Source organism: Hyperoodon ampullatus, assembly GCF_949752795.1.
Source record: "Hyperoodon ampullatus genome assembly, chromosome: X".
In the NCBI taxonomy this organism is placed as follows: domain Eukaryota; kingdom Metazoa; phylum Chordata; class Mammalia; order Artiodactyla; family Ziphiidae; genus Hyperoodon; species Hyperoodon ampullatus.
In genome coordinates this window covers 116,280,373-116,307,302 of record NC_136913.1, presented here as the reverse complement: position 1 = coordinate 116,307,302, position 26,930 = coordinate 116,280,373, and the positions used below count along the sequence as shown (strand labels likewise).

Below are 26,930 nucleotides of genomic sequence, written 5' to 3'. Positions count from 1 at the left end.
TTTTCCCATGAATACTGGCCCAAACTCCTCCAGAAAGAGGATGCTCCAGTATCTCCAAACGATTGGTCCTTTTCAAAATCGGGCGCCAGGGTCCCCGGGCCAATGCAGTCAAAAAAGGCTCCGGGCTCCCTGGAAACGCTCCTCCCCTTTGGAGGAAGTTTGCTGGGCGGGGCTCCCACGCATGCTCCGTGCCCGCGGGCCCATTGGCGCGGCCGCCGGGCGCATGCGCAGGGCTCGATGGGTCCCCGGACGCGGAAGACCTGGCCCCGCGGCGATTCCCGCTTCTGAGGCGTGAGAGGCGGCAGGTTGTAGAATTTGGTCTTGGCCCCGAGGGGTTCCCCCGGGCCATTGGAACCCAAGACAGGAAAAGGAGGCACCGCGGCGGCGGCTGGTCGAACCCCCCACCTGTCCTCCAGGCAGGGAGGGGGGGCGAGGAGAGGAGAAGCAGCGACCGCAGGGCTGAGGAGCCTCTGGACCGGGCGGGTCCCGGAGCATGGGGGACTGGACCGGGTACCCGAGCATGGGGAGCTGGAGTCTCCGAGGCTGCCTGGCCGGGCCCTGCCTGACTGTCAGCTCCTCGGTGCTAGTGGTGCCCGGGCAGCTGGGGTGTCTGTAGCCCGGCCCCGCTTGAGGTCGTTGGCCAAAAGATAGCAGCATGAGTTCCGCCGCTGCCTAGTTTCCTCCCCGTCTTTCTCTTATCCCTCCTTTCTCTCTCCTCTTCCCCAGACTTCGTCCTTCTTCTTTCACTCCTCCCGCTCCTCTTTTCCCTCCACCCTACCCTCCTCCTTTCCCCCGTCTTCTTCTTTTCCCCCTTGTCCTCCTCCTTTTACCCTCTTTATCTTCCTGCTTTTCCATCTAACCTTTTTCCCTCCCTCTTGCTCTTTTATCTCCTCCTTCCATTCCTCTCCTTCCTCGTTCCTCTTCCTTTATCCTGTCAGCCTCCACCACGACCTCTCCATCCTCCTCCCCCCTCACTCTCATCCTCCCTTCCTCATCCTCATCCTCCTTCCCTCCTCCTCCTCTCCTGCTTTTCTCCGCCCCCGCCCCCAAGCCTCCGCCCCTTAGCCCCCGCCCCCAGCTGCCAGTCCCCAGCAGCTCAGTCCTGCAGTGAGACTCTTGGGAGTCCATAGCTAAGCACCAGGAGCTAAGCACTGTCCGCCGTGCCTGCCTGCAAGTCTCCGACATGGCTCAGGAGAAAATGGAGCTGGACTTTGAGTCTGACACATCTGATGGGGTCACCCTGAGGAGATCCAACAGCGCTCCCCTGATCCATGGGCTCAGGTGAGCACAGTTGGGGAGGATGGAGTGCAGGGTTCAGGGGCTCCTCGACCCCCTGCAAGCAGTCTTGCTTCACTCAAGTGAGAGTTGGAGCTCATTTGGGTCCTCCATGCTGAGGGGGTGGGGACTTGTTTGCTTGACAGTAACTTGGGTCCCAAGGTGGAGTGAAAGTTTGATCCCAAACTCTGGGCAGTGTGGGGAAAATGGGGCCCTCTCTACCTGGGGCTCTGTTGGCTCACTGTAAAAGAAACTACAAGAAGCTTCTGGCTCTTCTAACAAGTTGCTTGCCCTGCCTAATTTACACCACTGAATGTCAGACTGAAGCCCCTGGAACTAGGATTGCAACTTGACACCTGCGTCTAAGAGTTGCTATTTCTAAGCTTAGTTCAGGAACCCTGGCATTAACACAGGTTTACTTCAATAAGTCGTAATTTATCTAATAACTTGTAATTAAATGGCATATTCATGTCCTATTAAGTGATTGGGATTTGTCATAATGTTTTCAGATCCTAGAACTGCCTGAAATGCATTCTGGTCAATAAAAAAAGAAGGGTGGCATGTCAGTGAAAGCACAGGTTTTCGAAAATAATCGAAAGAATTGACCCTTGAATTTTAGTGTAAGGTCTTGTGTTTTCATGTGAATTAAGTCACCAGAGGGTCTATTTTAAGGTAGACTCTTGTGATAGTGAAGGTTAGGTTGGCAGACGTCTTGAGCCTATTACATTTCACTTTTTGTAAGTGGGCAATTCATCTTAGAGCCAATTCGTGAGACCCTGTAGAAATGGAATGACTCCATAAAAAAGAGGATGGGAGTAGAATTAGCCAAAAACACTAATCAGGCACAGTGAAGGCAAAGGAAGAGGTAATCCTTGTCTGTCAAACTGATTATAATATCTTTATTTTGGGGAAAAAACAGATTCACCTTTTTTTTTTTTATATTTCAAAACTGAGGGAATGGTGGAGTGACTCTTTGCTTTTCTAATGCTGTCCTCAGCTCTACATTTCTTTTTGACACTATAGGAATAAACTGGTCTTTTCTGGTTGTCTTTTTGAATCTCATAAGCCAGCAATTGCTGGGGACTGGGGTGATCCTGTTGACCTGCATTTAGACTGTTGTAGAAATATCATGCTGGGGTTTTTTGAATCATGATTTAAGTAATTATTTGAAAGGTAGCATGATGCGACAGAAGAAGGAGTGAGGCGACCAGGCCTAGTCCCAGTTTTCTCCCTAACTGGCTGTGATCAGGAATGAGTCACTTAGCCTTGTCGAGTCTCTGTTTTCTCATTTAAAATTTCAGAGAGCTGGATTAGGTCATCTCCACGGTCCCTTGAAGCCCAATCCGGTTCAGCCCTGAAAATCCTTCTTGACCTCTTGTCCTGGGCATGGCACTCTGCTAGGGACTGCAAGGATGACCAAAACACCTCTACCAAGGGGTTTAAACCACATGCACACTTTCCTTTAATAAAAAAGTCGGTGTCTCAAGAAGCGTCTGATTTCCCATTGTGCTCCCACCCAATGCAAAGGAGGGAATGATCGCATTAGGTTTGTGGAATGAAGAGGGGCTTTGTGGAGGGTCTGGCATTTTCGATGGGTGTTGAGGGAGAGGAAGGGTTTGGACAGATGGTGGTGGGAGGGAAGGCATTTGAGGCAGAAGGGGCAACATGAGCAAGACTCTAGGTGTGCTGATGTAGTTGGACAGCAGGGTTCCAAAGTAGAACACATGTTTAGGGCAATAGTGGGAGACGTGCTGATAGGGCTCCCACTGGAGATCAGGGCTCCCCAGCCCTTCTCACGTCATGGCGCATGTAGAAAGCAGTAACATTTGCGGGTAGGTCCTCTGGGGTAAACAGATGAGGCTGCCAGTGTCTGGTGGTAACCGGTCTGGGGGCGTGAGTTCTGCCCAGAAGGAGCTGGAGACAACCAGTCTGGAGCTCCGCCCCATACCTCTCCTAGCCATCCCCCAAGCCGGAGCAGATCAGTATCAGCCAACCTGTAATCCACAGCACACCACTCTCGGGAAGCTCTGAAGAGGACGGTGAGGAGTTGCTTCATTGTATCTGTCGATTTCACTGTTAACCAGAGAGCTGGCGTTAATACAGTCGAAAGATCTCTTAAATGAGAAGACATTAAGCATTTTATTTTTTATTTTTCAGTGACCTTTCACAGGTTTTTCAACCTTACACGTTTAAAACTCGGAGGAATAGTACAACCATCATGAGCCGTCACAGCTTGGTAAGTATAGGAGTAAGTATCATTAGTAGTTGAGATGGGGGGAAACACTTGCAAATGTGGTTCTTTCTTGAGATGACGTTCTCTGCACCATTGCTTACAAAAGAAACGAATGATTTTACCTGTCTTGTTTACTGCTCGTGCTGTGGCTATTTTTAGCTTTTGGTGCAAAAAGGAAATCTGGTTAGAATTTTTTCTTGGCTGTGGGACTTGGTATTTTTAAACATTGTTCCTTGTTTTTTGTCACTACTTGCATCATGGTTGTGAGGTAAGTCAGGATTAACTTCTAATTATAACTGAGAACAGTGGTCTTTATTTGTCCTAGGATGCAAAAATCATGTATATGGTAGCAGAGAGTTTATTTTTGTTGGACAGTGCTATCTATTCAAAGTAAAGTCTATTTGAAAATGCTTGGATTTGTATTCCAGTAGAGGTGCTGATGGTGACTGGTCTATGTAGCCAGAGCCATCAGGGAACACCTTTTTTAGTTGGTTGTTTGTGTTGGGAGAAATTATGATGAGGTTTTTACATAGTGGCCCTTCACATGTGGAGCCCACTTATCCGGTAATTGCAGTGCCCTGGAAGATATGAGATGTAAGCAAATAGACCTCTAAATGGCTGAACCAGATTTCCATAGACTGTGCACAAAGGTCCATCAGTTTATTTATAGGAGGGGCTCTCTGACCTCTGAATCATCTAAAATTTATGCACAATTATAATAAGCTTCCAACCCAGTAGTGTGTGAGAAGCAGCAAATCAGAAGAGGTACATTTGGGTTAAAGGTTTATCAGCAGCAAGGGAGGAGAGGGGAAAACTGAAAAGCGGACAGAGGTTCTTACAAAATCAGCCCGTGGCTTGGTCTTAGGGCTGAGAGCCTGTTAATAGACCCTGAGGGTGTCACTGGCGTTGAACAGTAAAATAATTGATGTTCCTACAGATACCTGGGTCATTAACCTTTCCTTAAATTATAGTAATACCTACGCTCATATGGTATTTTACATGTTACAAAGTACTTTCACACATTTAATTCTCATAGCAACCCCTGTGAAGTAGGGCAAAAGATGTTTTTCCCAATTAAAAGAGGCAACGGCTAAGACTCAGCCGGATCTAAGTAACTTGCTCCGAATCACACAATTAGTAAGTGGCAGAGCTGGGATTAGAATAGAGATCTTCCAGTGCCATTCTGTTTGGTCAAATCTGTTTAAGAAATGGAGGTGGGGAATATAACACTTTTAAGAAAGATTTCCAGCCGAAGTGGCTACAGATACTTCAAGGGGGAAATGTTAGCTCTCTGGAGATTTCGTTGACTGCCCCTTCTTCCCTGAGTATACTAGAACATAGACCTACTCGTTTTTGCTGTATATGTGAAAAATGTTTCTGTATGTTCTACAGCCGTTTTCTGATCTCAACAGCATAGCAAAGAAGGGAAAATGATTTTGCCCCTGTGAACTTCACTTGGCTCTTCTAAGATGTGAAGATTCTTATCAACTCTGGCGGGGTGCATCTCTCATTAATAGCCTTCCTTCTGGCTCTACTAAAATGCATGCAGACTAAAATGGAAAAGGCTGGTGGGGGGCGGGGCTAAAGAAAGAGGCGTGCAGAACTAGAACCTTCATTATTTAACTGATTAGGTAGAAAGGCAGGGAGAAGAGAAGTCAGAGTGACTGAAATTTTGTTTCTTGGTGACCAGGGGAAAAGTGTTGCCTTTATTCTGGGTAGAGAATTAAGAGGAATTGGTCGTTTGAAGGGAAAAAAGATACATTTTTTCCAGGCATGTTGGGTTCAAGGTGCCAGTGGCCCCATGCTGTTGTCCAAAGCAATATTCAGAAATCTTCTCAGAAACGACAATCGTCCTGCCTCACCCCCTTTCACTTTCAGCAGATGACCCTTCTCACTTCTCAGAGAAGGCAGACACCTCTCTTCCATAATCTGCAGCTTTCTTCTCCTGGAAGTGTCTTTCCCTTCCCATGGGGTGCTTTCTGCTAATGGTTGGGAATTTGTCGGACTCCCCTGTGCCTTCGCTTAGTCTGTCATCTCTGTTCTATCTTGTGTCCTCAGTCTCTTCCTTGCTGGCTCTTTCCCTCCCACCTTCTTCTCCCGGCTCACACATCTCATATCTGGAAGACAAGCTTCTCTTTTTTTCATACGTCTGTCTTTCCCTTTTCCCCTTCCCCTCTCCGAGCTTTTTCAAAGTTTAATCCACACTCAACTGCCTCTGACTCCTTGCCAACAATTCAGCCAGTTTATAATCTCACTACATCTACCGCAACTCCATTTAAAAACCATGCTGCTGGGCTTCCCTGGTGGCGCAGTGGTTGAGAGCCCGCCTGCCGATGCAGGGGACATGGGTTCGTGCCCCGGTCCGGGAGGATCCCACATGCCACGGAGCGGCTAGGCCCGTGAGCCATGGCCACTGAGCCTTCACGTCTGGAGCCTGTGCTCCGCAATGGGGGAGGCCACAACAGTGAGAGGTCCGCGTACCACAAAAAACAAACAAACAAACCATGCTGCTAAAGTCCCCAGTGTCAGGGGCCTCTGTTCTGGTCCCATTTAAGCCCTTTGCTCTAACTTCACACCATTAACTGGCACCTCCTTGAGGTTCTTGGCTTTTTGCTCAGCCCATCCATTGCTCTTGTTGCTGGTACTAGACACAGCTCTGCTGTTCTCTGTCCCTCTTGCGGGTCTACTCTCCAGTTCTGTCTCAAATCGACGAGTTGTGTGTGATATAGATGTACCATCTAAGCTTGTGACTTTCTCTGCAGTCAGCTTCTGGCAATCCATACTTTGGCTTTCCTGATTATTTCGTTGCCTTTGGGGTTTCTTTTGTTCCCTGACTGACATGTTCATGCTCTCTGCCACAGTATCCTGATGGAGTCTTTCCTGCCTTATTTACTTGCCTAGTAGCTTAGCATTTTTCAAATGACCTTATCAAGAGTTCACCAGCAAACATTTATCACTTTCATAATGGAAAAAAATACTTTTGGAAAGGAATTTACTGGTAAAATTTTTCTTATTTCAAAGCCTAGGAGAGGAAGAAGTAAAAGGGGTGGGAAATGAAGGGATCTCTTTTGAGGTAAAATCTTATTTTAGTGGATAACTTTAAAAAATTTCACCAGAATTAGCTTTTGCCTAAAAACCTTAGAGCAGTTTATCACCATTTTATACTGCTCACTACATGAGTATTTTTTAAAGTTTAAATAGGATAAGGTCTCTTGTAGCAGGATAATTGTCATATTTGGTTTTATAGTATTACAAATTCATTTGCATTTCATCATGGAATAAATAGTAGTTGTTTACATTATGGCTATAGACTCTCCCCCCGCCAACCACTCAGTAAGATGTTGATATAAATTGTACCTTACATTTCATGATCAGATTATGATGATTTTGAAGGAACATAATTTGGCCCCCAAACCATTTCATCTTTGTGTTACTAAAAAATGATCTAAGGGAAAGCAACAGTTATCTTAAAAATGCACCTTGCCTCTACATTGATTTTTTTCTGAACCTGTAAGCTTTGTGGTGATAGCATTAGTGATCGAATTTTAGAATTGACTTAGATCATGCAAGTAAAATCTCCTTATTGCAGTTTTAAAGTGTTTTCGATAAACATTAATCATAGACAGTATATTATATTGGGCTTATTTGCTCGTCTTCCTCCGTCAGTTCACTAGTAATAAAAATGAATAGAATCAGTGTTTTTGCTTTCCCTTCGTATAGAGTTCCTTATTTTAGATAAGTGGGTTAATGGCTATTTCTAAGACCTGGAGTCTTTTTTTACATAAACGTACACGGCTCTGCATTCATTTTGGGAAAAATGTTAAAGTCAGTGCCTGCCTAGCGACAGATGGTGCTTTGAGGTTGGACACCTGGTGTACTTTCTAAAGACTCAATGTACTCGTGGGTCATTTCAAATAGGATAAAATGTTGAAACATTAGTTGCTGAATGGCTCTCAGTTTACTTACCTTTGCCTGCTTAGGAGAGGAAGACTAAAGCATTGTTTTCCAACCAGGAAATGCACAATTACTTGCTTCTTGGCTTTTGCCAGAGATGAAGGTTTTCAAGGGTTAAAATTATAATCAGTCATAATTCTTGTAACCAAATTTCTTTACCAATTACATTGTGATAAAAAAAACTGAATGTACTGCCTCTCTAGTGCATTAATGTTCAGTGATTTAAAGAGCTCGATTTCTAAGAAGAATATGAAAAATTATCTAGGAAGAGGTTGTACACTGGCACTGACAGCAGGCTGCTGCTTTGTGATTCAGAAAATAGTAAATGTTTACTTTTTCTTTCCAGTTGCTGTCATCTTCACCTAATCGGATTCCTAGCAGCAGACTGCATCAAATCAAAAGGGTAAATTTTACTTACTGGCTCAGATCTGTAATTTTCTGCATTTTACATTTTGATCTTATTTTCATTTTGCAGATTTAGATATTAAAAATGAGTCAGGCTGCCACTCTGGTTAGTTGTGGACAGGTTCAAATTCTTCTGAGTGGGCAGATAAAATATAGATGTGGCACAGGTGACAGTCTTAAAATGTCAGTCCCGCTGTACTGTGATGATGTCAAATGAGGCAGAAAAGTCCTTTTCATTTTCTTTGAAATAGAGAACTGTGTGGATAAATTTTATGTTTTCAGCACATGTTTGCCTTTGCAGGAGGAAGGCATGGATATTATGAACAGAGAAACTGCACATGAAAGGTTAGTGCTTCACAAGAACAGGGTGTGGCCGAAGGTATGTCTTGTTTACGAGCACTAATGGCCATTTATTTTTGTCTGTTTTAGAGAAGTGCAAACTGCAATGCAGATAAGCCAATCATGGGATGAGAGCTTGACCCTGGTAAAGTTTTCACATGTCTGCTTGTTTTTTATTTTCTAGAACCCGCTATATTGTTCATTGGCTTCATTCATTTTTTTCATTTACCTCTGGCCCTCCTGTTTCCACATTTGAATTCAATGTTTTTGATCTCTGCTTTCCCACCAGTATATGAGATTGCAACTTTTTAGAATCTATATATTTCTACTCTAAAAATGTAGGCCTATTTGTGTAGTAAAGAAGATATGTGATGTGTTGAGTTGTGAATTATGAGGAAATAACACTTTCTATTTACAGAATGATAGTGATTTTGACAAGCCAGAGAAATTTTATTCTCCTAAAAGGATTGACTTCACTCCGGTTTCTCCAGCACCATCACCCACCAGAGGATTTGGAAAGGTAGGTTTATTGACAAGATATTAACTCTCTTTCACACACTGAGCTGTTTACTCTCTAAAATACACACAAACACACACACATACACACACACAAATCACCTCAATTTTGATGAATTCAATGACTGGAAGGAAAAATAATAAAAGTCTATAGTAGTAATATGAAAAAATCTATCAATCTATCCATCTGTCTATCTATCTATCTATCTATCTATCTATGTATTCTCTCATAAACATGTATGAGAGACAGACAGGTAAGCAATTCTAAGGTTGCTGTTGTTGTCGTTTTGATAAGAACCTTTTGAAAACTGGAACACTAGAAGTATTTTAATATGTTTTTTCCTAGCAATGTTTTTCACCATCCTTACAAATGTTTGTGAGCAGCAGCGGGCTACCACCAAGTCCCGTTCCTAGTCCAAGACGCTTTTCCAGGTAAGTAAACCTGCTTTTTAAATGTGGTTGAAAGGCTGTTCATTAAATTTGTCTCTTTGGTGAACTTTTTCCCCAACATTTTATTATGGAAATTTTCAAACAGCAAAACTGAAAGAATTTCACAGTGAACATCCACATACCTACCACCTATATATTCTACCGTTAACATTTTACCATATTTATTTTTTTGAGACTTATGCCAGTTTATGTTCAGAGGGGACACACACACACTTGAAAATATATTCTTTATAAGGATAAGGAAAAAATATATTTTTTTAAAATTGTAGACCAGTCAAAATCCCAAACAACTTATTAATAAGGTTTATCTTTGTTTTTTTAACTGTTGTGGATATTTTGTCTTAGAAAATGAGTTTGTTTGTTTGTTTGTTTGTTTTGCGGTACGCGGGCCTCTCACTGTTGTGGCCTCTCCCGTTGCGGAGCACAGGCTCCGGACGCACAGGCTCAGTGGCCATGGCTCATGGGCCTAGCCGCTCCGCGGCATGTGGGATCTTCCTGGACCGGGGCACAAACCTGTGTCCCCTGCATCGGCAGATGGACTCTCAACCACTGCGCCACCAGGGAAGCCCAGAAAATGAGTTTTTAAAATAGCTTAAAATGCCATGTTATTCCAGATTGTCATATGCCAGGTCAGATCATGTACTCAACCTACAACACAGATGTTGTCCATTTCTCCCTATGTATCTGTCAATTTTATTGATTTGCCAAAAGTACTTTAATGTCATCCTGTTTGTTTATTCTTTAAAGCAGGAGAAGCCAGAGTCCAGTCAAGTGCATTAGGCCCAGTGTTCTTGGTCCTCTTAAAAGAAAAGGTATGTGTCATCCCCCTTCTGCTATTAAACATAGTCCAGCTTGAATTACAAATTAGCATTTCTGTCTGAAATTAGTTCAAGGCATGACTCCTTTCTTCTAAAGAAATAGTGAAATATTCTTTCCAATGTATGCTTTACTGATTCTAAATTCTGGGAATTAGTTATTTGATACTGTCTATACTTTTTTATACTTCATAACTGAATCTTATTCAGATATGCATAATATCAATATATATTCTAGAAATTTTGCCTCTCAGTGATCTGAATATGAAAGATATGTAAGTTGATACGTTGCAGAAATATGTGTTAATGTCATAGCAAATAAGTCCATACACATGCTGTACACTCAAATATAAGTCACCACCAAATGATGCCTCCCATTTGAGTCTCTATAGGGTTTTTGATATAATAGGGTACTCTCTTTTTTTGTGTGTGTGGTTTATAAGAAATACACTTTATTTTTTTAATTAATGTTTTTATTGAAGTAGAGTTGATTTACAATGCTGTGCCAATCTCTGCTGTACAGCAAAGTGACTCAGTTATACACAGACAGACATTCTTTTCTATATTCTTTTCCATTATGATTTATCCCAGGATATTGAATATAGTTCCCTGTGCTCTACAGTAGGACCTTGTTGTTTATCCATTCTATGTGTAATAGTTTGCATCTACTAACCCCAAACTCCCAAGGGGTGCTCTCTTAATTACCTTATTTTAAACCACAAAGCACTAAACGAAAATGATCTCACTCAGTGCTAGTTTTAGATGCTTATAGAGGGCACCCAATGGGGTCTATTAAAATAAAAGGCAAAGAAATTTAACACGGGTTTAGTCATTATTCCTGGGGATATGACCACATGATTACAAGTGTTGGATGTCATTTTAAATGAGAGTTTTAATGATCATTTTTAAAAAGCAATTCAGTAAGTTTTTTTTTGTGTGCAGATCACCTCTGGAGCTAGTAAACAAATCAACTCTTCTAATGTTAGGTAAACGGATACTTGCACCTTCGGCAAAGACTTCCCAGTGGTATAGCATCATACACAGATTCAAAAAGTGCTATATTTCAGACAACTTAAAATTAAAGATGGTGTGCTCTGAGGAATAGATGCTGATACAGTGACAATATTTGTATTTAGTGAATAAATTTTATTTTATAAACTAATAGTCTTTTTCCTTAATGCTGCAAGGAATTATTTACAATCCGAAGAACCTTCTCAGGAGCTATTATGTGAAAATAAAACTTGGAAATTAAAGCTAGTATAGTTATTAGTATTAATTTTAAATATGTTGTAGGAAGTTGATGGAATGTAATATGGTTGTTCAGTTTCAAAGCTATTCCAAAATATACCAGCAGATGGAGGGATTCCTTGCTAAAAAGGGCTAAAGTCTTTTGCTAATGAGGTGTTGAAAGCCCGGCAGCAGCTTTGAAAAGCTGCATATTAAAGCATGGAAAAAAGCAAATGAAAACATAACCTTTCTTGAATTTCAGTAATTTTCAGAATAGCTCCAGAGGAAAGATAATATGAATTAATTAATAATATGGGGAAAAATGAATGTTGCATTTGTTCTTCCTTGATCTTTTCCCATCATAAGAATCTTGTAGAGGTTTAAGTTCATGGTTGCTAATTTCTTAATGGAGTGTAGATAGGCCCATGAATTAAATTGTCTTTAACGTTCAATTTTAAAGCTCAGATAAAGAGCTTTGAAACCAAGGTATGTGCATGTTTTAAATCATAGCTTATTTGGAAAGGGGCTTTTCTGTCTAATTTAGGGTTTTTAGTCTTTGCACTCCCAGTGGCAAAATGTTAAGCATTATTTCTTCTGATGCAAAGTTTTTCTATTCCCAGTTCTGAGAAAATCTGTGGGATTGAGGGAGCCAGTACAACATCAATTTTGTGAACTAATTAATAATTGCTTTCCGTTACAGATGTGCTTTCAAACTTATATTTTCTAATCTTCATTTTCACTAAGTAGCCTAAAGCAACCTTTGATTTATATACTCTTTATCAGACTGCATGCCTTTGAATCCATTTGACTTCAACTCAGGAAATGTTCTGATATTAAAATATATAAAATCAAGAGTCTTTACTAATCATCTAGCATAAATTATTATTCACCATGAGCTTCAGCTCTTGGGGGATACTTTATTTCTGCTGTGGTTATTAGTCTTGATTCATTTTGCCTAATGCAATCAGTGTTCTACTCTTCTATTAAAGAACCTGACTATATGGGCAGCGTGCTGCATACAATAAATGAGAAGGTATTTTTAGGGCTGCTGACTTTTTAGTTGAGTTTATGTGGCAGTATATTTCTTCTACATTAAAGCACATGGAAAAATAGCTTTCAAGTAACAATTTGAAGTATTCTGATCTTTGGTTAAACAAAGATCACCCCATTTTAGCAGCGAGCCTATATCTGTAAAATTGCTTTACGGTAGCATCATCTCTTTCTGTTTTAGGTGAAATGGAGACCGAAAGCCAGCCCAAGAGGCTCTTCCAAGGCACTACCACTATGCTGTCTCCGGAGGCTGCACAATTGTCTGATCTCAGTTCATGGTAAAAAATGAAATAAAATCCAAAGGATACTAGGGAATGATGTATTTGAAAAGAACCACAGCAAAAGTATATTGGGATCATTTAAAACATATTCAACTTTTTATCCATGCTCCCTAGAGGTGAAATCTCCATGGAGATGTAGACAGTGTGAGAAACCAGATCGTTTGAAAGTCACCAGGACTTCCTTTGGAAGTGCGTGTATCTTTTTGGCACCTTCACCTTCATGCCTAGCTCCTGTTAGGTCAGCCTCTCAATAGGTGCTAATGGTGTGGGAGAGTGTCAACAGCTGGATGGCATGAGAAGGAGCTTCTGGGTTGCCTTGGGTAATATGCCTTGATTGTAGCTGCTCTGCCTGCATTTTGTATTATATCCTTTTAACTTAGCAGAGAACATTAGCATTTTCTTAAGCATGGCATTTTCTAAATAGCACTATCTGTTGTTATAAAATCTTTTTGAAAATTTTGGGGTGTTCTGTCACAATAGTAACTAAGGTTTCGTTTAAATAGTAACACCTGCAGATTCCTGTGGTCTGTTCACATAACTTTTTTTAGTCTTTTAGTCTTACTCATCTGAGTTTAGATGTCTAACTTAAGGCCCTTTCATGATTTTGTGCGAAAGTTAACTTCTTTTCCTGTACCCAAATTTGAGTACTTGGATGAGTTGAGTACTTGGATGCCAACATACTTATAGGAAGGAAAAGAAAGGATAATAGCAGTGGCCAGGTGATATTTTGAAATCTTTCAGTACATTTCAGTCAACTTACTGAGCACCCATGTTCTGGATGCAATTGTGTAGTGCCTTGCAGAACTTTTTGTTCTCTGAATTTTATGGCTAAGTTTCTTTTTTTGTTTTAAGAACCCCAGAGGGCGTTCACTTTAAAATAAAAAAGATGGTGCTCTCTAAATGGAAGAATCCTATAAGCCACTTCTAAGTTATACAGACTGACGATTCCTTCCTTCCAAATCACTTATTCATTGTTTTTCCAAGGTAACCTCTACTTCTAGTTGACCCAAGAAGTCACAGGTTATTCTAGCTCATTAGACTCGTTGATCAGTACCATTCTAACCTTGGAACAGATGCCTTTTAGATAGTTCTGGCTATTTTCAGCCCCACACTCTCTCTTCTCTCTCATCCCTGTCTGTCCTTGGTAGCTCAGTGTGCTAAATTTGGTACAGAATGCCTTTCCAGGTATGTAGATGATTGCAAAGAGAAAACTTCTAAAGCTTGTGAAGAGGACTAGTGGGTGAAACTCTATACTGAGTGGAAACTGCATATCACTTTTATGGTAAAGTGTGTTTTAATATAGGCACATGACATTATAAATAGATTTCCTTACGCAGTTACTAACCAAGTAACCAAGTTCATGTTAAATGATATGAAAGCATTCGCCAAGCTAAAAACATACAGGATGAGGTGATTTTTTTAAAAATATTGCTGTAGGCTAACTGTGCTTGACACTATGAAACAGGTTCACACTAATAAGTAAGGAAGGACAGAGAATATATGGCATTTACCAAGGGCCCTCTCCCCTTGTTCAGATGTTTATCCCTCTGAGCAGCACAACCTAAGCTGTCTGTGATGGTAGCTGTTGTGAGGCTTCTTTTTTTTTTTTTTCCACCGTGCCACATGGCTTGCAGAATCTCAGTTCCCTGACCAGGGGTTGAACCCAGGCCACGGCAGTGAAAGCCCAGAATTCTAACCACTAGGCCACCAGGGAACTCCCATGAGGCTTCTATTTCTATTGCCACCACCTCCATTCTCCGTAGACATGTAACTGGCTGTGGGAGCCCTGGGAACATCAACATTGGGGATGAAGGGCATTTCTGATCTGTAAACACAAAAAGTGTCGCCTCACACTGGAGAGATTTGCTTTATTCGTGGCTGCTCATAGAGTGCTAACAAGCCAACATATGGCTCAAGTAATATATTAAAAAGAAACTTATTACTCAAAATTCACAAAACTCAGCATCAAAGATATTTAGGTGATTAAACTTTCAAGCGATGTTTTTAGTAAGTTTGGAGCATCTGGACTTCTGAGGCTGTTAAAGCTGACAATCGCAATAAGACTTTTGGAACACCTTGTGTACTAAGATTGCTGACATTTATGTCTTACAATTAACAGAATTTAAATATGAGTTATTCATGATATGTAAAATTGGATTCTGCTTTTGCAGAAACTTTTTTTTCCTATCTCTTGAAAGCAGCTTCATTGATCAGACATCCATATTCTTAGAAATGGGGACAGAGACAGGAGCTACCTGTTGCCAAGGATAACAATCTACTCGATAACTAAGGAAACCATTTTTATACATTTTAGGGAGAGAAAAGGTATCAGATCATCAGTAGGTATTATCTCATCATTTCAATCATTATAGTTTGTTCCCTGCCCCACTCCATAAAGAAGAGATGGGTTTTAAAACTTTAAAGTTTATATACTAGATAATGATCTTTAAAAGCTTGCATCTTTGAAGTATAAATTATCAATAAATGTGAAGTTTGAGTATTGACCCATATGGAGTTTGTGTCCAGTGTGCCAACTGCTATGGAAAGGAATAGTAGGCCTCCTTTTCATAAACTTATTTCTTTTTCTTTTAGTGATTGAATCTTTTTTTAAAAAATTTGTTTATTTTATTTATTTATTTTTGGCTGTGTTGGGTCTTCAATGCTGTGTGCTGGCTTTCTCCAGTTGCGGCGAGTGGGGGCTACTCTTCATTGTGGTGCACAGGCTTCTCATCGCGGTGACCTCTCTCGTTGCAGAGCATGGGCTCTAGGCACGCGGGCTCTAGATTGCAGGCTCAGTAGTTGTGGCACACGGGCTTAGTTGCTCCACAGCTTGTGGGATCCTCCTGGACCAGGGCTCGAACCCATCCCCTGCATTGGCAGGTGGATTCCTAACCACTGTGCCACCAGGGAAGCCCTATAAACCTATTTTGTACAAAAAATTCTTCAATCTTTGCCAAGCAAATCAGGGGACCTTTGTTAATCACAAGGTAGGAATTATGTCATTCTGCCTTTAGTCCTTATGAACATCAGGAGTTTGACCATAGCTCGGAAGTACACCTTTACGTGGCGCTTTCATTTTTTTTTCATGCTGGGAACTCTTGTTCTGCTCCTCATTCTTTTGGGAATAAGACTATCTGTGGCATATAAAATAAAGGAGTTTTCAGGGCTGCTAGCCATGTAGTGAAGATTAAGTGATAGTCTATTTCTCCTACAGAAAAGGAAAAAGTCTTCCATGAAATTTCCTGCCCAGTGCCTTAGTGTTAACAGGACTGCTGACTTAACCTTTATGGTTTTATTTTAACATTTTTCACTAGATTTATCTTAGTGATTTTTTTTTTTTTTTTTTTTTTTTTGTGGTACGCGGGCCTCTCACTGTTGTGGCCTCTCCCGTTGTGGAGCACAGGCTCCAGACGCGCAGGCTCAGCGGCCATGGCTCACGGGCCCAGCCGCTCCGCGGCATGTGGGATCTTCCCGGACCGGGGCACGAACCCGTGTCCCCTGCATCGGCAGGCGGACTCTCAACCACTGCGCCACCAGGGAAGCCCCTATCTTAGTGATTTTTAACATTATTTTTAATGTATGTGTCACAGCAAGAAAATTTTATCATGAGTATGTTACATGTACAAAGAATAAGGTAATCATTATTTATTATGACAGAAATGTTCACATATACTTGAAGGTGTTTATGTGAGCAGCTTAGACTTCTGTGCTGATACTTTTTTGTCTGGTGATTAAAGAGTAGTGTTTTTAATTAAAGTTTTTTTCTTCCAGTTTTACTGAGTATAATTGACATACAACACTGTATAAGTTCAAGGTGTGCAGCATAATGATGTGACTTATGTACGTCATGAAATGACGGCCACAATAAGTTTAGTGAATGTCCATCATCTCATATAGATACCAAATTAAAGAAATAGAAAAAGAATTTTTTCCTTGTGATGAGACCTCTTAGGATTTGACTTTCTTAACAACTTTCATTTATCATGTATAGCCATGTTCATTATCTTGATCATGTTGTACGTTACATCCCTATGTGCTGATACTTTAAAACTCCTATCCCCAAAGTGACAGTGGAACCGATCATATTTAACTATGTGATCTTAAAAACCTAGAGGTTATACAGCAAGATAATGCTGGGTCTTCGTAAGGTAAGATAGTAGAGAGTAGAGAACAAACCCTGTGGACCAGTTTAACCCACACAAAGGGGTAGGGGGATGCCCTGTAGTCTTACCTTATACTAAAATCTGTGCTGGGGCTGATAGGGCTGTGGCTGATTTCTAGCACATTTACCTGCCTGCCATTTATCTGATAGAACCCAATTTACTGACTGGACAAGACACAAGAGTGGCTCCACCAGATGGGTGATAGCATGAGTCACACTGGACAACCTAATTTTGTTGTTACTTTATCACTGAATGTTTTAATGATTCCCTTATACTTTTTCCCTTAGTTTTTTTTAGACAGAGGGCACTACTTTAGCTGTCGTAAGTATTTTTGGTGGTGTGGTTCAAATACTGCCTCAATTGGTATAGTCAGTGGCTGAAATGAATTAGTTTACTTTTGTTTCACATACTCCTGTGTCCAATTTGAATTGTCTAGGTCCTTTGCTTTCCTGCCGTTGTTTGGCTTTGGGCCACTAGTCTAAGGCTCATTAGCACCTCCATCAGAGCTTAAACTAGGAAAGAAAAAAAGAGAGAAACTTAAATTGGACCACACTTTGTTGCTTTTAGAAGCCCTGGTAGAAGGTTTAATAGCAGACACAGTGAAAATCACTTTTGTACAGTGATCTCTCTGGTATTACAAAATCTCATTAGGTCTTGCTTGTGGATATATTAACAGTGGGTAATTTGTGACCTGTAGTCACTGCTTCCAGGACCAAGTATAGTAGTGCCAGATTAATTAGAACAGAAACTAGATTTTAGTTTAGTAAAAATACCTGGTTAAAGGTTTACTAGGCTCTGAATTTAAATTGCACTGGAGACTAAATGCAAGTATGCTATTTTTCTGTCAACGAAACACAATTATATATGTTTCCAGTTAATAATTGAGAAGAAATTCTTGAAAAAATATACTCTTGAAAAAATATATGAAGTGAAATGTTCAGACTCATTTTTTTTCTTGGTAACTTCCCCATTAGCTTATTTCTTTAAGGTAATCAACAGCATTAGAAGACTGATTTCACGGCGAGTCATGTTCTATGTTTTTGAATGAATACAGGATTCACCTAAGCAAGCAGGTTTTATGGCAAATGGAATCTTTTAACCCAGGGCTCACCATAAGTCTGGTTGGAATAAGAAAGTATTTATATTCAGATTATCTGGTTGGTGGCCAAATTTTAATCTAAGCCTGTTTCTTCCTGCCAAGTAGCAGAGAGCGTGTCCTTCGGCTTCCCAACCAATATGTGCTTTAGGAAAGTAAATTCATTTTAGTATTAGTCTAGGCAAAATGCTGCAGGAGGAAAATCACATATGTTCCAAAGGCAAATATAAAGGTCTTTTGATTTTCCAACGTCTTAGATTATCTGTGCAACTTTCTTTCAGTACTTTGAATAATTCATATTTTAGACCCATTTTGCCATTTGGTTGAAAAAATACCAGAGCCAGCTAAATTTTCCAAACTTCTTACTTAAAAGTGGTATTATCAATGATGCATTTGACAGCAGAAAGTATAGAGTAGGAGGACTGTGGAATATACTGTTTCCATTTTTATTGGGTTGGCCAAAATGTTCCTTCGGTTTTTAAGTAAAACTAAAAGACATATTTTTCATTTTCACCAAGAACATTATTGAACAACATATTCACTGTTTTGTTCCACTACCTTCTGCCATTTTTCAGGCAACTTCATAATTTCATTTACCCAAAACTTTTTATCTTTTTGTGCAAAGCACTGTTCCAGGTGCCTTTTACAGTCTTCCAGGAAATTGAAATTTTTTCCATTAAGGGAATTTTGTAAAGACAGAAATCAATGGAACTCCGAAGGTGCAATGTCTGGTGAATACGGCGGATGAATCAGAACTTCCCAGCCAAGCTGTAACAGTTTTTACCTGATCGTCAAAGAAACATGCTGTCTTGCGTTATCCTGATGGAAGATAATGCGTTTTCTGTTGACTAATTCTGGACGCTTTTCGTCGAGTGCTGCTTTCAGTTGGTCTAATTGGGAGCGGTACTTGTTGGAATTAATAGTTTGGTTTTCCAGAAGGAGCTGATAATAGAGAACTCCCTTCCGATCCCACCATATGCACACCATCACCTTCTTTGGATTGAGACCGGCCTTTGGTGTGGTTGGTGGTGGTTCATTTTGCTTGCCCCACGATCTCTTCTGTTCCACATTATTGTACAGTACCCACTTTTCATTGCCCGACACAATTTGTTTTAAAAACAGAACATTTAAGTAGAGCATCGCATGCGGAAATACTGGTTTTTTGGTTGTTTTTTTTTTTGTTTTTGTTTTTTTTTTTTTTGCTTAACTTACGTGGAACCCAAACATCAAAGTGATGAACGTAACCAAGCTGGTGCAAATGATTTTCAACGCTTGATTTGGATATTTTGAGTACATCAGCTATCTCCCGCGTGGTATAACATTAATTGTTCTCAGTTAATGTCTCGATTTGATCACTATCAACGTCAACTGGTCTACCCGACTGTGGAGCATCGGCCAGTGAGAAATCTCCAGCACAAAACTTTGCAAACCACTTTTGACATGTTTGATCAGTCACAGCACTCTCTATACACTGCACAAATCTTTTTTTGTGTTTCAGTTGTGTTTTTAACCTTTCTTGACATAATAAAGCATAATATGCCGAAAATGTTGCTATTTTCTTCCATCTTCAATATTAAAATGGCTACACAAAAATTCACCAATTTTGATATTTTTAAAATGCACGCTGATACGACAGCTGTCACAACACAGTCTAACAAAATTGTTTCAAATGAAGTTAAAGATGACTAAGCACTACTAGAGCCATCTTATGGAAAAAAACGAACGAACCTTTTGGCTAACCTGATATTTTTACTTTTCCAAAGCCTATTTGTATTCTGTTTCCGTCTGAAAACAATCCACAGGCAAAAGAAAGAAATGACATTTTGAAGAAATATAAGAGTAGAGAAGCTGGGTTGGGGGAAGTTACATTTTATTAAGGGTGGTACAGAGCCCAGAAACTTCCAAATGTATCATAGGTTGCTTAACAGTGGAAATATATTAACTTGGAAATTCATAAAAACGATAATATTAAAGACATAATATTGAGTTTCAGGGCAGTTTAGACCAGGATGGGCTTTTGCAAAGGAGCTAGTGATCAAACTTAAACTAGAACCTATATTTGCTGATTCACAAGTCCTTCTCCAATTCTATGCTTTGTTTCCTTTTCAAAAATAAAAAAGTATGTCCGTGTAGATCCTAAAACTGCCTGACTCCCTCGCCAGCTTTCTCTCATCATGTTCTCCTTGCTCTCTGTGCTATAGCCATACTAGCCTGGTTTGGGCTCCTAGAAATACCCTTGCTTCTTCCCCAGCTTTACCCAGTTAAGGCCTACTCATCTTTCAGACAACTGCTCAAGTATCACTTTGGGGGAGCCTTGTTCCTCCGTATTCCTCCAGCTTAGATCAGGCCACCCATGTTATATACTGTCAGAGTCCCTTGTATCTTTACTGCTTTGATCACAAATTATAATTATATATTTATTAGCATGATTATATAACTGTCTGTCTCCTGTACTATACTGTAAATTAGATGAGGGCAGGGATCATGTCTGTCTTATACACCATTGTATTTCTAATATCTGGCGTACATTCTGCACTTGGCAGGTACTCAGTAAATATTAGAAGAAATGAAATGACTGAATGAGTGAATTCGGGCCAAATATAGAGCACAGAGCTTACATGTTGTATTGATGGGTATCGTGGCCAGGAAGGCAGCCTCATGTCACATTGTGAAGGCTGGCAATTGTGAATGCTAAAGTCTGTAGCCAGATTCATGAGGCAGGCTGGCTTGATTGTTGGGAGCCCTGGGAGCCTGGGCTGGATGGGTCAGGTATCCCCAGGCTGGGTTCTAGAGGCTCTTGATGACCAGATCAGGAGTCTTAGTGGAAGGACAGGAGCAGAAGCCAGGCAAATGGGCTGTGAGGGTATTGGGTCTGTGGATATAGAGCATTCCTATTAGAAGCTTGACTGGAAGTTAACTGAAGGGATCAACGAAACAAGTCTTTTAGAAATAGGAGGGAGACCTTTGAGTTTTGAAAGCAATAGGAAAGGAAATAGTCTAAGAAATTCATAAAATGAGAAGAACATAAAAGGCAAATAATGGAGGAAATTAGAAAAAATGTGTATTTGAGTCGAAGGCCTCTTGGGAGTGGGGAAGTGATAAAATCTAGAGCAGTTGAAAGACTGTTCTGGAATAGAAGGACCATGAAGCAGTATACTTGCTAGAATACTTCGGATAGTCCAGGGTACCTCAACGAGTAACCACTCCTGTTACTCGAAGGCTGAAGGTGAGAAGTATAAAAATAAAAAAAATTTTTAAAGAAGAGATATATAAGGGTAGAAATTGCTTGAGCGGAAGGTAGGGGAACTCCCTCACGGAAACCATGACATGTCAAGAGGAACACTTACTGGTATGTTGGACCTTCTGGTGCCTCTAGGAGAGCACCCAAATTATACAGAACCTTGCGTGTCTTAACTTGGGATTTCTCTGACATTGTCCTCTCCCAGGTATCTGAATATAGTACATTCTCTAGTTTTGCTGTTGCTTTTATGCTTTTTATGATTTACCAATGCTGTACTGATCCGTGAGTTCTTGAAACCATGTCATTGCATGTTATGTTTGCCTTTACCCTGATAGATGCATCTGCTTATAATTCTTTTTGCTTTGTCCTCAGTTCAGATATTTTGGATGGCAGTAGTAGCAGCAGTGGCTTGTCCTCAGACTCACTGGCTAAAGGCAGCACAACCGCAGAGGCTCCAGTAGCATGCTCCAATTCATGCTCTCCGTTCATCTTGATGGATGATCTCTCACCCAAGTGACTTACCCATTTCTGATTCAGTGTTCTAACTGCTGTTTCCTGCAGAAAACATTCAGGGAGGAACACAGGGAACTTTGATCCGTAATGAGGATTAAAGTGTTACTGATCTAAACCATTTTGATGCCGTTCTTTTTTGGCACTTCTCTAAAGTTTGATTTTATGAGTATAGTAACCTTACTTAGGTCTCTTTTTGCTGATCTCATTTTGAACTAGTAACGAAATCTCAAATACTCATTTTTGATTGCTTAGAGTACATATATATATATATTTTTTTCCTCAGTGCTTCAAAGAGCACCTATTTTAGAGTCTATACATTTAAGGAAAGCACTAATATGTATTTTCGACAATGGTTCTTTTTCCCAACAGTGTCATGACAGCTAGAGTTGATCAGAAATTCTCTTGCTTGAGAGATTTTTGTTGTTGTTCTCTGTTGACTACATAAGTCTCAAATCTCTTTATCTCACAATATTAGATGAGTTGCTTTTGATATAAATTTTTATTTTTCTGCATCAGCTTAAAGTACATTATTTTGTTTCCCTTTCCTGTTTGAGCCGCTTCCTTGCCATTTCTCACAAAGGGGAAAAAACATGTCGTTGCTTTCATTACTGTGCATATTGCTTCTTTGCTGTTGGAGTGTAGGATGCAAGGATTGATTTTAGTGCTGAGAATGTAAACGGACTTAACAGGATGCCGGGATTAGTCACCACAGCTTCTTATGACTTAGCTACCCCAGTTGATATTGTTCTCCTCAAACCTGTTGCCCTAAGGAATATATAAAATATTGTTAATGTTTCTAGGTGGTGTTATCAAGGAGAAGAAATTCCTGCCTTGACCAGATGTGTGGAGCATCTACAAATGAATGAATAATGTTATTTACACACAAAACCACTGTGTAGAAAAGTGTACACGGAGCTTGACAGCTTGTCTTGGGTGGTGTAATGAGGCCTGAGGGGCCTTGGGGTTCAGTGTCATGCTGTAAAGATGTATATCATAAGGTAGGATAGAAAAGGGGCTTCATGTGTCTGAATGCCACATACCGTTTTGATTGCTGCTTCTTTCTGATTACTTTTTCATCATTGGAGTTGTTTGTTTTGTTGTGTGGTGAGTGGTGTTGTCAACTGTAGTTTGGTTATTGTGTTGCCCCCAGAATCAGAGTCCAGTTCTTATACATGCTGCCTTATAGGAAGCACAGTTTAATACCTACGAGGAAGCTTTTAGGAGCTGCCAAAGTCAATGTCATTGTACGTTCTGCTTTTAAGAAGCTGTTTGAGCTGTCAACAGTGTACATGATAGTAAGTCTGCGGTACCATAAGTTATTTAACATTTAAAAGAGGAAAATCCCGATAGAGCTATTTTACGAACCTGAGTGTAATCTATTGCCATGTTATTTATTATTTAAAACTGTGCAAAATGTCTGTTGTGATAGATCTCTTTTAATGTTCAGACATCGTGGTTGGATTGTCTGTATTTAACATGCAAATTTGCCTGCTAGGACCATAATATTCCATTTTTAAATGAATGTAAGAAATGAAAACTACTGCATTTGTATCTTTTGAAGGCAAAGGTCGTTGAATTTTAAAGGAAGATGATGTGCTTTGAGGGTACCCACAGACTAGTAATACTGTAGGGCTTGAAGGGAAACCTATTCTCCCTGAATTATAAGAGAGCATCACTTAGCTTGCAGTAAGTAGTTCTGTTGTAGCATCAGCTGTGTTGTTTATTTTAAATTGTGATAACTGCCATAATGGCCATTAATGGCTTTATTTCTCATATTGGCTTTCACCTGTGCAAAGTCCATAATCCTTCAAACCTAACATGAATGTATATATTATGAAGATTGTTCTCTAGTATGTCATTTTAAAGAAAAATTACATCAGTGGTATGCAGTGTACTTATTCTGTTTGTGAAAGATGTTAAAAGTCTCTGCCTATATAACACTGAGAGATGGTTTTCTCCTATAGGGTATTTATCCACCAGCTCTCTACTGTCTTCTTTGCCTTAAAGGGACACTTTTGGCCATCATTTTTTGGCTCTAATTTAGGACTCTTAAGACATAACCTTTAGAATGTAATGATATTTAAATTTATTTTTGAAATTCAGCAGTGTGGTAGAATTGGGACAGGAAAATGAAAATGTTCCTCTGTTATGAGAACTAAGAGGGAAGGTAACTGACTTTACTGTTTAAGCCAAGGTTCATTTTTATTGTTTAAAGTGACTAGAAAGTTAAGTTTGTGCAGGGGTTGTTTCGGATTACATAAAATAGATGCTAATCTTCAGGTGAGCTTTGTTGACAGTACTCCTTTATTTTTATATAAAGTCTAATATTTGAAAAGTCATCATTGTTATAAAGTAAAATTCTCTCTTCCTATTCTAATATTATATCGTATTTCAGGCTTCTATTTGAAAACAAGTATAAGAGATATGATAAGAAAATTTAATAGATGCTCTTTTTGCTTGACTGACATATAATCGCTGTGTTTCATGATAACTGCTTTTGGAATAATAAGTTTTGTGAACTGCTGACCTTGTGTATATCTTAGAATGCAAATTTAATAAAGTGTGTACACATGCATAAAATTCTGTAAAATTTTTAAGCCTATCCATATCCCAGTATTGCATTCTCTGTGTCTAATTGCAGTCAAGTTTTGAATAAAAGGATATCGGGAACACAGAAGAACTAATCGCTGTTTTGAAGTTTGGGTTGTTTCCCAAAACAAAGAGAAACCTCTCCACATAATCTGTCAAATTTTCAAGAGCATTTTGTAGAATTTGACAATTTAGATGGTTCTTGCCAAGGCTACACATATTTCTTACTTGTTTTGGATTTATTGTGTCTTGCTTTTTTTTTTTTACATATTCATAAGACTCTAAATTGGTTTTGGAGCAAGATGGCGGGGGTGGGTAGACAGGCAAAAAATAAAAGCCTTTCATGCGTGACTCAGGTTTTAAACACTCACTTTTCTTTTCAGTATTTTAAAAATACATGAACTATTTTATTTCACACTTAGAGAAAAGTTGCAAGAATAGCCCAAAGAACTCCCATATATTTTTCACCCAGGTTCCTCAGTTGTTGATATTTAACCACATTAGTTTTACCATCCCTCCCACTCACTTGTATGTGTGTATGTGTCTGTGTATATTTGTATGTGTGTGTCACATTTTTTCTGAACCATCTGAGAAGAAGATATAGACATGATACCCCATTACTCTTAAGTGCTTCAGTGTAAATTTCCTAAAGACAAGGACATTTCTACATGACCACATTGCAGCTATCAAAATCGGGAAATTAACCTTGATACAAAACTATCCCACCTAGTGTACAGACCCCGTTCATATTTTGCCTGTGGTCCCAATAAGGCTCTTTTAGCAAGAGGGAAAAAAATTTTTTTCTGGCCCAGGATTCTATCCAGGATTATGTGTTACACTTAGTCATTATGTATCTTTAGTCTCCCTCAGTCTGGAAATCCCCCAGTCTTTCCTTGTCTTTTGTGATCCTCATAGTTTTGAGAAGTACTAGCCAGTTATTTTGAAAAATGTCCTTCAATTTAGGTTTGACTGATATTTCCTCGTTACTAAATTCAGGTTATGCATTTTGGGCAGAAATACCACAGAAGTGGTGTTGTGTTCTCAACATCTCGTTGCAGGAGGCACATGGTACCACTTCGTCCTATTATTGGTGACCCTTGATCCTTCGGTTAAGGAGGTGTCTGCTGTGTTTCTCCACTGCATAGTTAGCGTTTTCCCTTTGAAATTGGTAAAATATTTTGTGTGGAAGTATTTTGAGACTATAAATATCCTGGTTTTTCATCAAATTTCCTCCAGTAATTTTAGTATCTGTTGCTCTTTCTTGCCTGCTAGTGTTATGATGACTACCCAGTGGTGACTCTCTACTTCCCTTATTCCTTCTACACCTATTAATTGGCATTCTAGTGTAAAGAACTTTCCCTTCTCCACCATTTATTTGATCATTGTGGACTCGTGGACTCCTATTTTAGTCAGTGGGTTTTTATTCATAACCATGACTTTTTCTTGATATTCACATCTCAGATAGCGACAGTGAGAGTCCCTCCAAGCTAGCTGCTGTGTCCTTTTGGCAAATCTATCATTTTTTGAGCAGTGTTTTACTTTCTGGCATAAGATGTCCCCGATTCATACTTTCCTTGCCCCAAGCCCTGCGATCAGCTGTATCTCTAAGGAGACTTGATTCCTTTTAATAGAGAATGGTATTTGGTACAATTACCAAAATATAGGCGCTAGGTATAATCACTGTTACTTGAGCATTGTGGTTTAAAGGCCCTCTCGGGACTTCCCTGGTGGCCTAGTGGTTAGGATTCTGGGCTTTCACTGCCATGGCCTGGGTTCAATCCCTGTTGGGGGAACAGATCTTGCAAGCTGTGCAGCACGGCCAAAAAAATAATAATAAATAAAGGCCCTCTCAACACAGAAAATACATGTAAATGTATATTTATATATACACACATATGTATATCTGATCATCTATTAAAGACCATGAGTATCTCCGATTCCAGTTCAACACTACCGGGTTCATTCCAGCATCCGTCCTATCCGTATTTGTAACTATTCTTGGATAGTACAAGCCTGTTTCCCTTTATCCTCAATACAATTGCTCATTTCTCCTGTATGTAACCAATTTCTGACCCTGACACATCAATGCCCCATCGGCCCCTCCAGCCCTGGCTGCCTCCATAGGAGGAAGGGAAAGGGAATAGTATTCTAAATACTCAAGTTTTAAATATCCCTTTCTCACACACACCCCAGCCATCCCCAAGCTTCTCTTCCTCCATGTTTACCTGTTCACAGCTCATGGATTTCTTATATTCATCAATTTGAAAGTATTTATTGAGCCCTGTGCTGGGAACTGTAAATGCAGATGCAGTCAGTACCTTCAAGGTGACCAGCGTAGTGGAATAAACAGAAGTACGCTGACCATTAGAAGCACCAATTCTAGTGTTTTGGGGAGCACAAAGGGAGAGCACCCAGCATAGCCCGGGCTGTGCTTCTGGAGTCCTTCCCAGAATAGGTAACACTGAAGCTGAATCGAAGAACAAACCTCTGGTGGAGGAAGAAGTGAGAGGGAAATAGGATACAGGAAGAAGAGACCAAGGCACTCTCACAGTCATACAAGTAATTTGCTAACATGAGAAATGGGGTTGGAGAGAGAAATAGAGGCACCTCTGGTCTTTCAGGATTTGGGAGTCTTTAGCTTATGTAGGTGGGAGCTATGGGTGTAGACGTAAGAAGGGAGATTTATGGAGAAGAGGGTTAAGGACAAAATCCTGACAAGCATCAACATGTAAGAGGCAGGTTGAGGAGAGCTGGGGTGGCAGGAAGGATAGGAGAAAACCTTG

General features: G+C 40.1%; 1 protein-coding gene across 16 annotated transcripts; it reads left to right on the top strand.

The window, feature by feature from the left end:
- Positions 1–1,183: 1,183 nt before the first annotated feature.
- PABIR2 (PABIR family member 2) lies at positions 1,184–22,428 on the top strand (the record flags this gene model as incomplete). Of its 16 annotated transcripts, none has more annotated exons than XM_079727460.1 (10): positions 1,184–1,281; positions 3,433–3,511; positions 7,809–7,865; positions 8,169–8,212; positions 8,297–8,351; positions 8,625–8,726; positions 9,093–9,154; positions 9,923–9,984; positions 12,446–12,542; positions 22,359–22,428. In XM_079727460.1, the coding sequence occupies 10 exons, from the start codon at positions 1,184–1,186 to the stop codon at positions 22,426–22,428; spliced, it is 726 nt and encodes a 241-aa protein (XP_079583586.1). The 16 variants fall into 16 exon arrangements, with proteins under 16 accessions (XP_079583586.1, XP_079583585.1, XP_079583599.1 ...); XM_079727459.1 differs by having other exon boundaries at positions 9,920–9,984; XM_079727473.1 differs by having other exon boundaries at positions 3,433–3,523; positions 9,920–9,984.
- Positions 22,429–26,930: the final 4,502 nt, after the last annotated feature.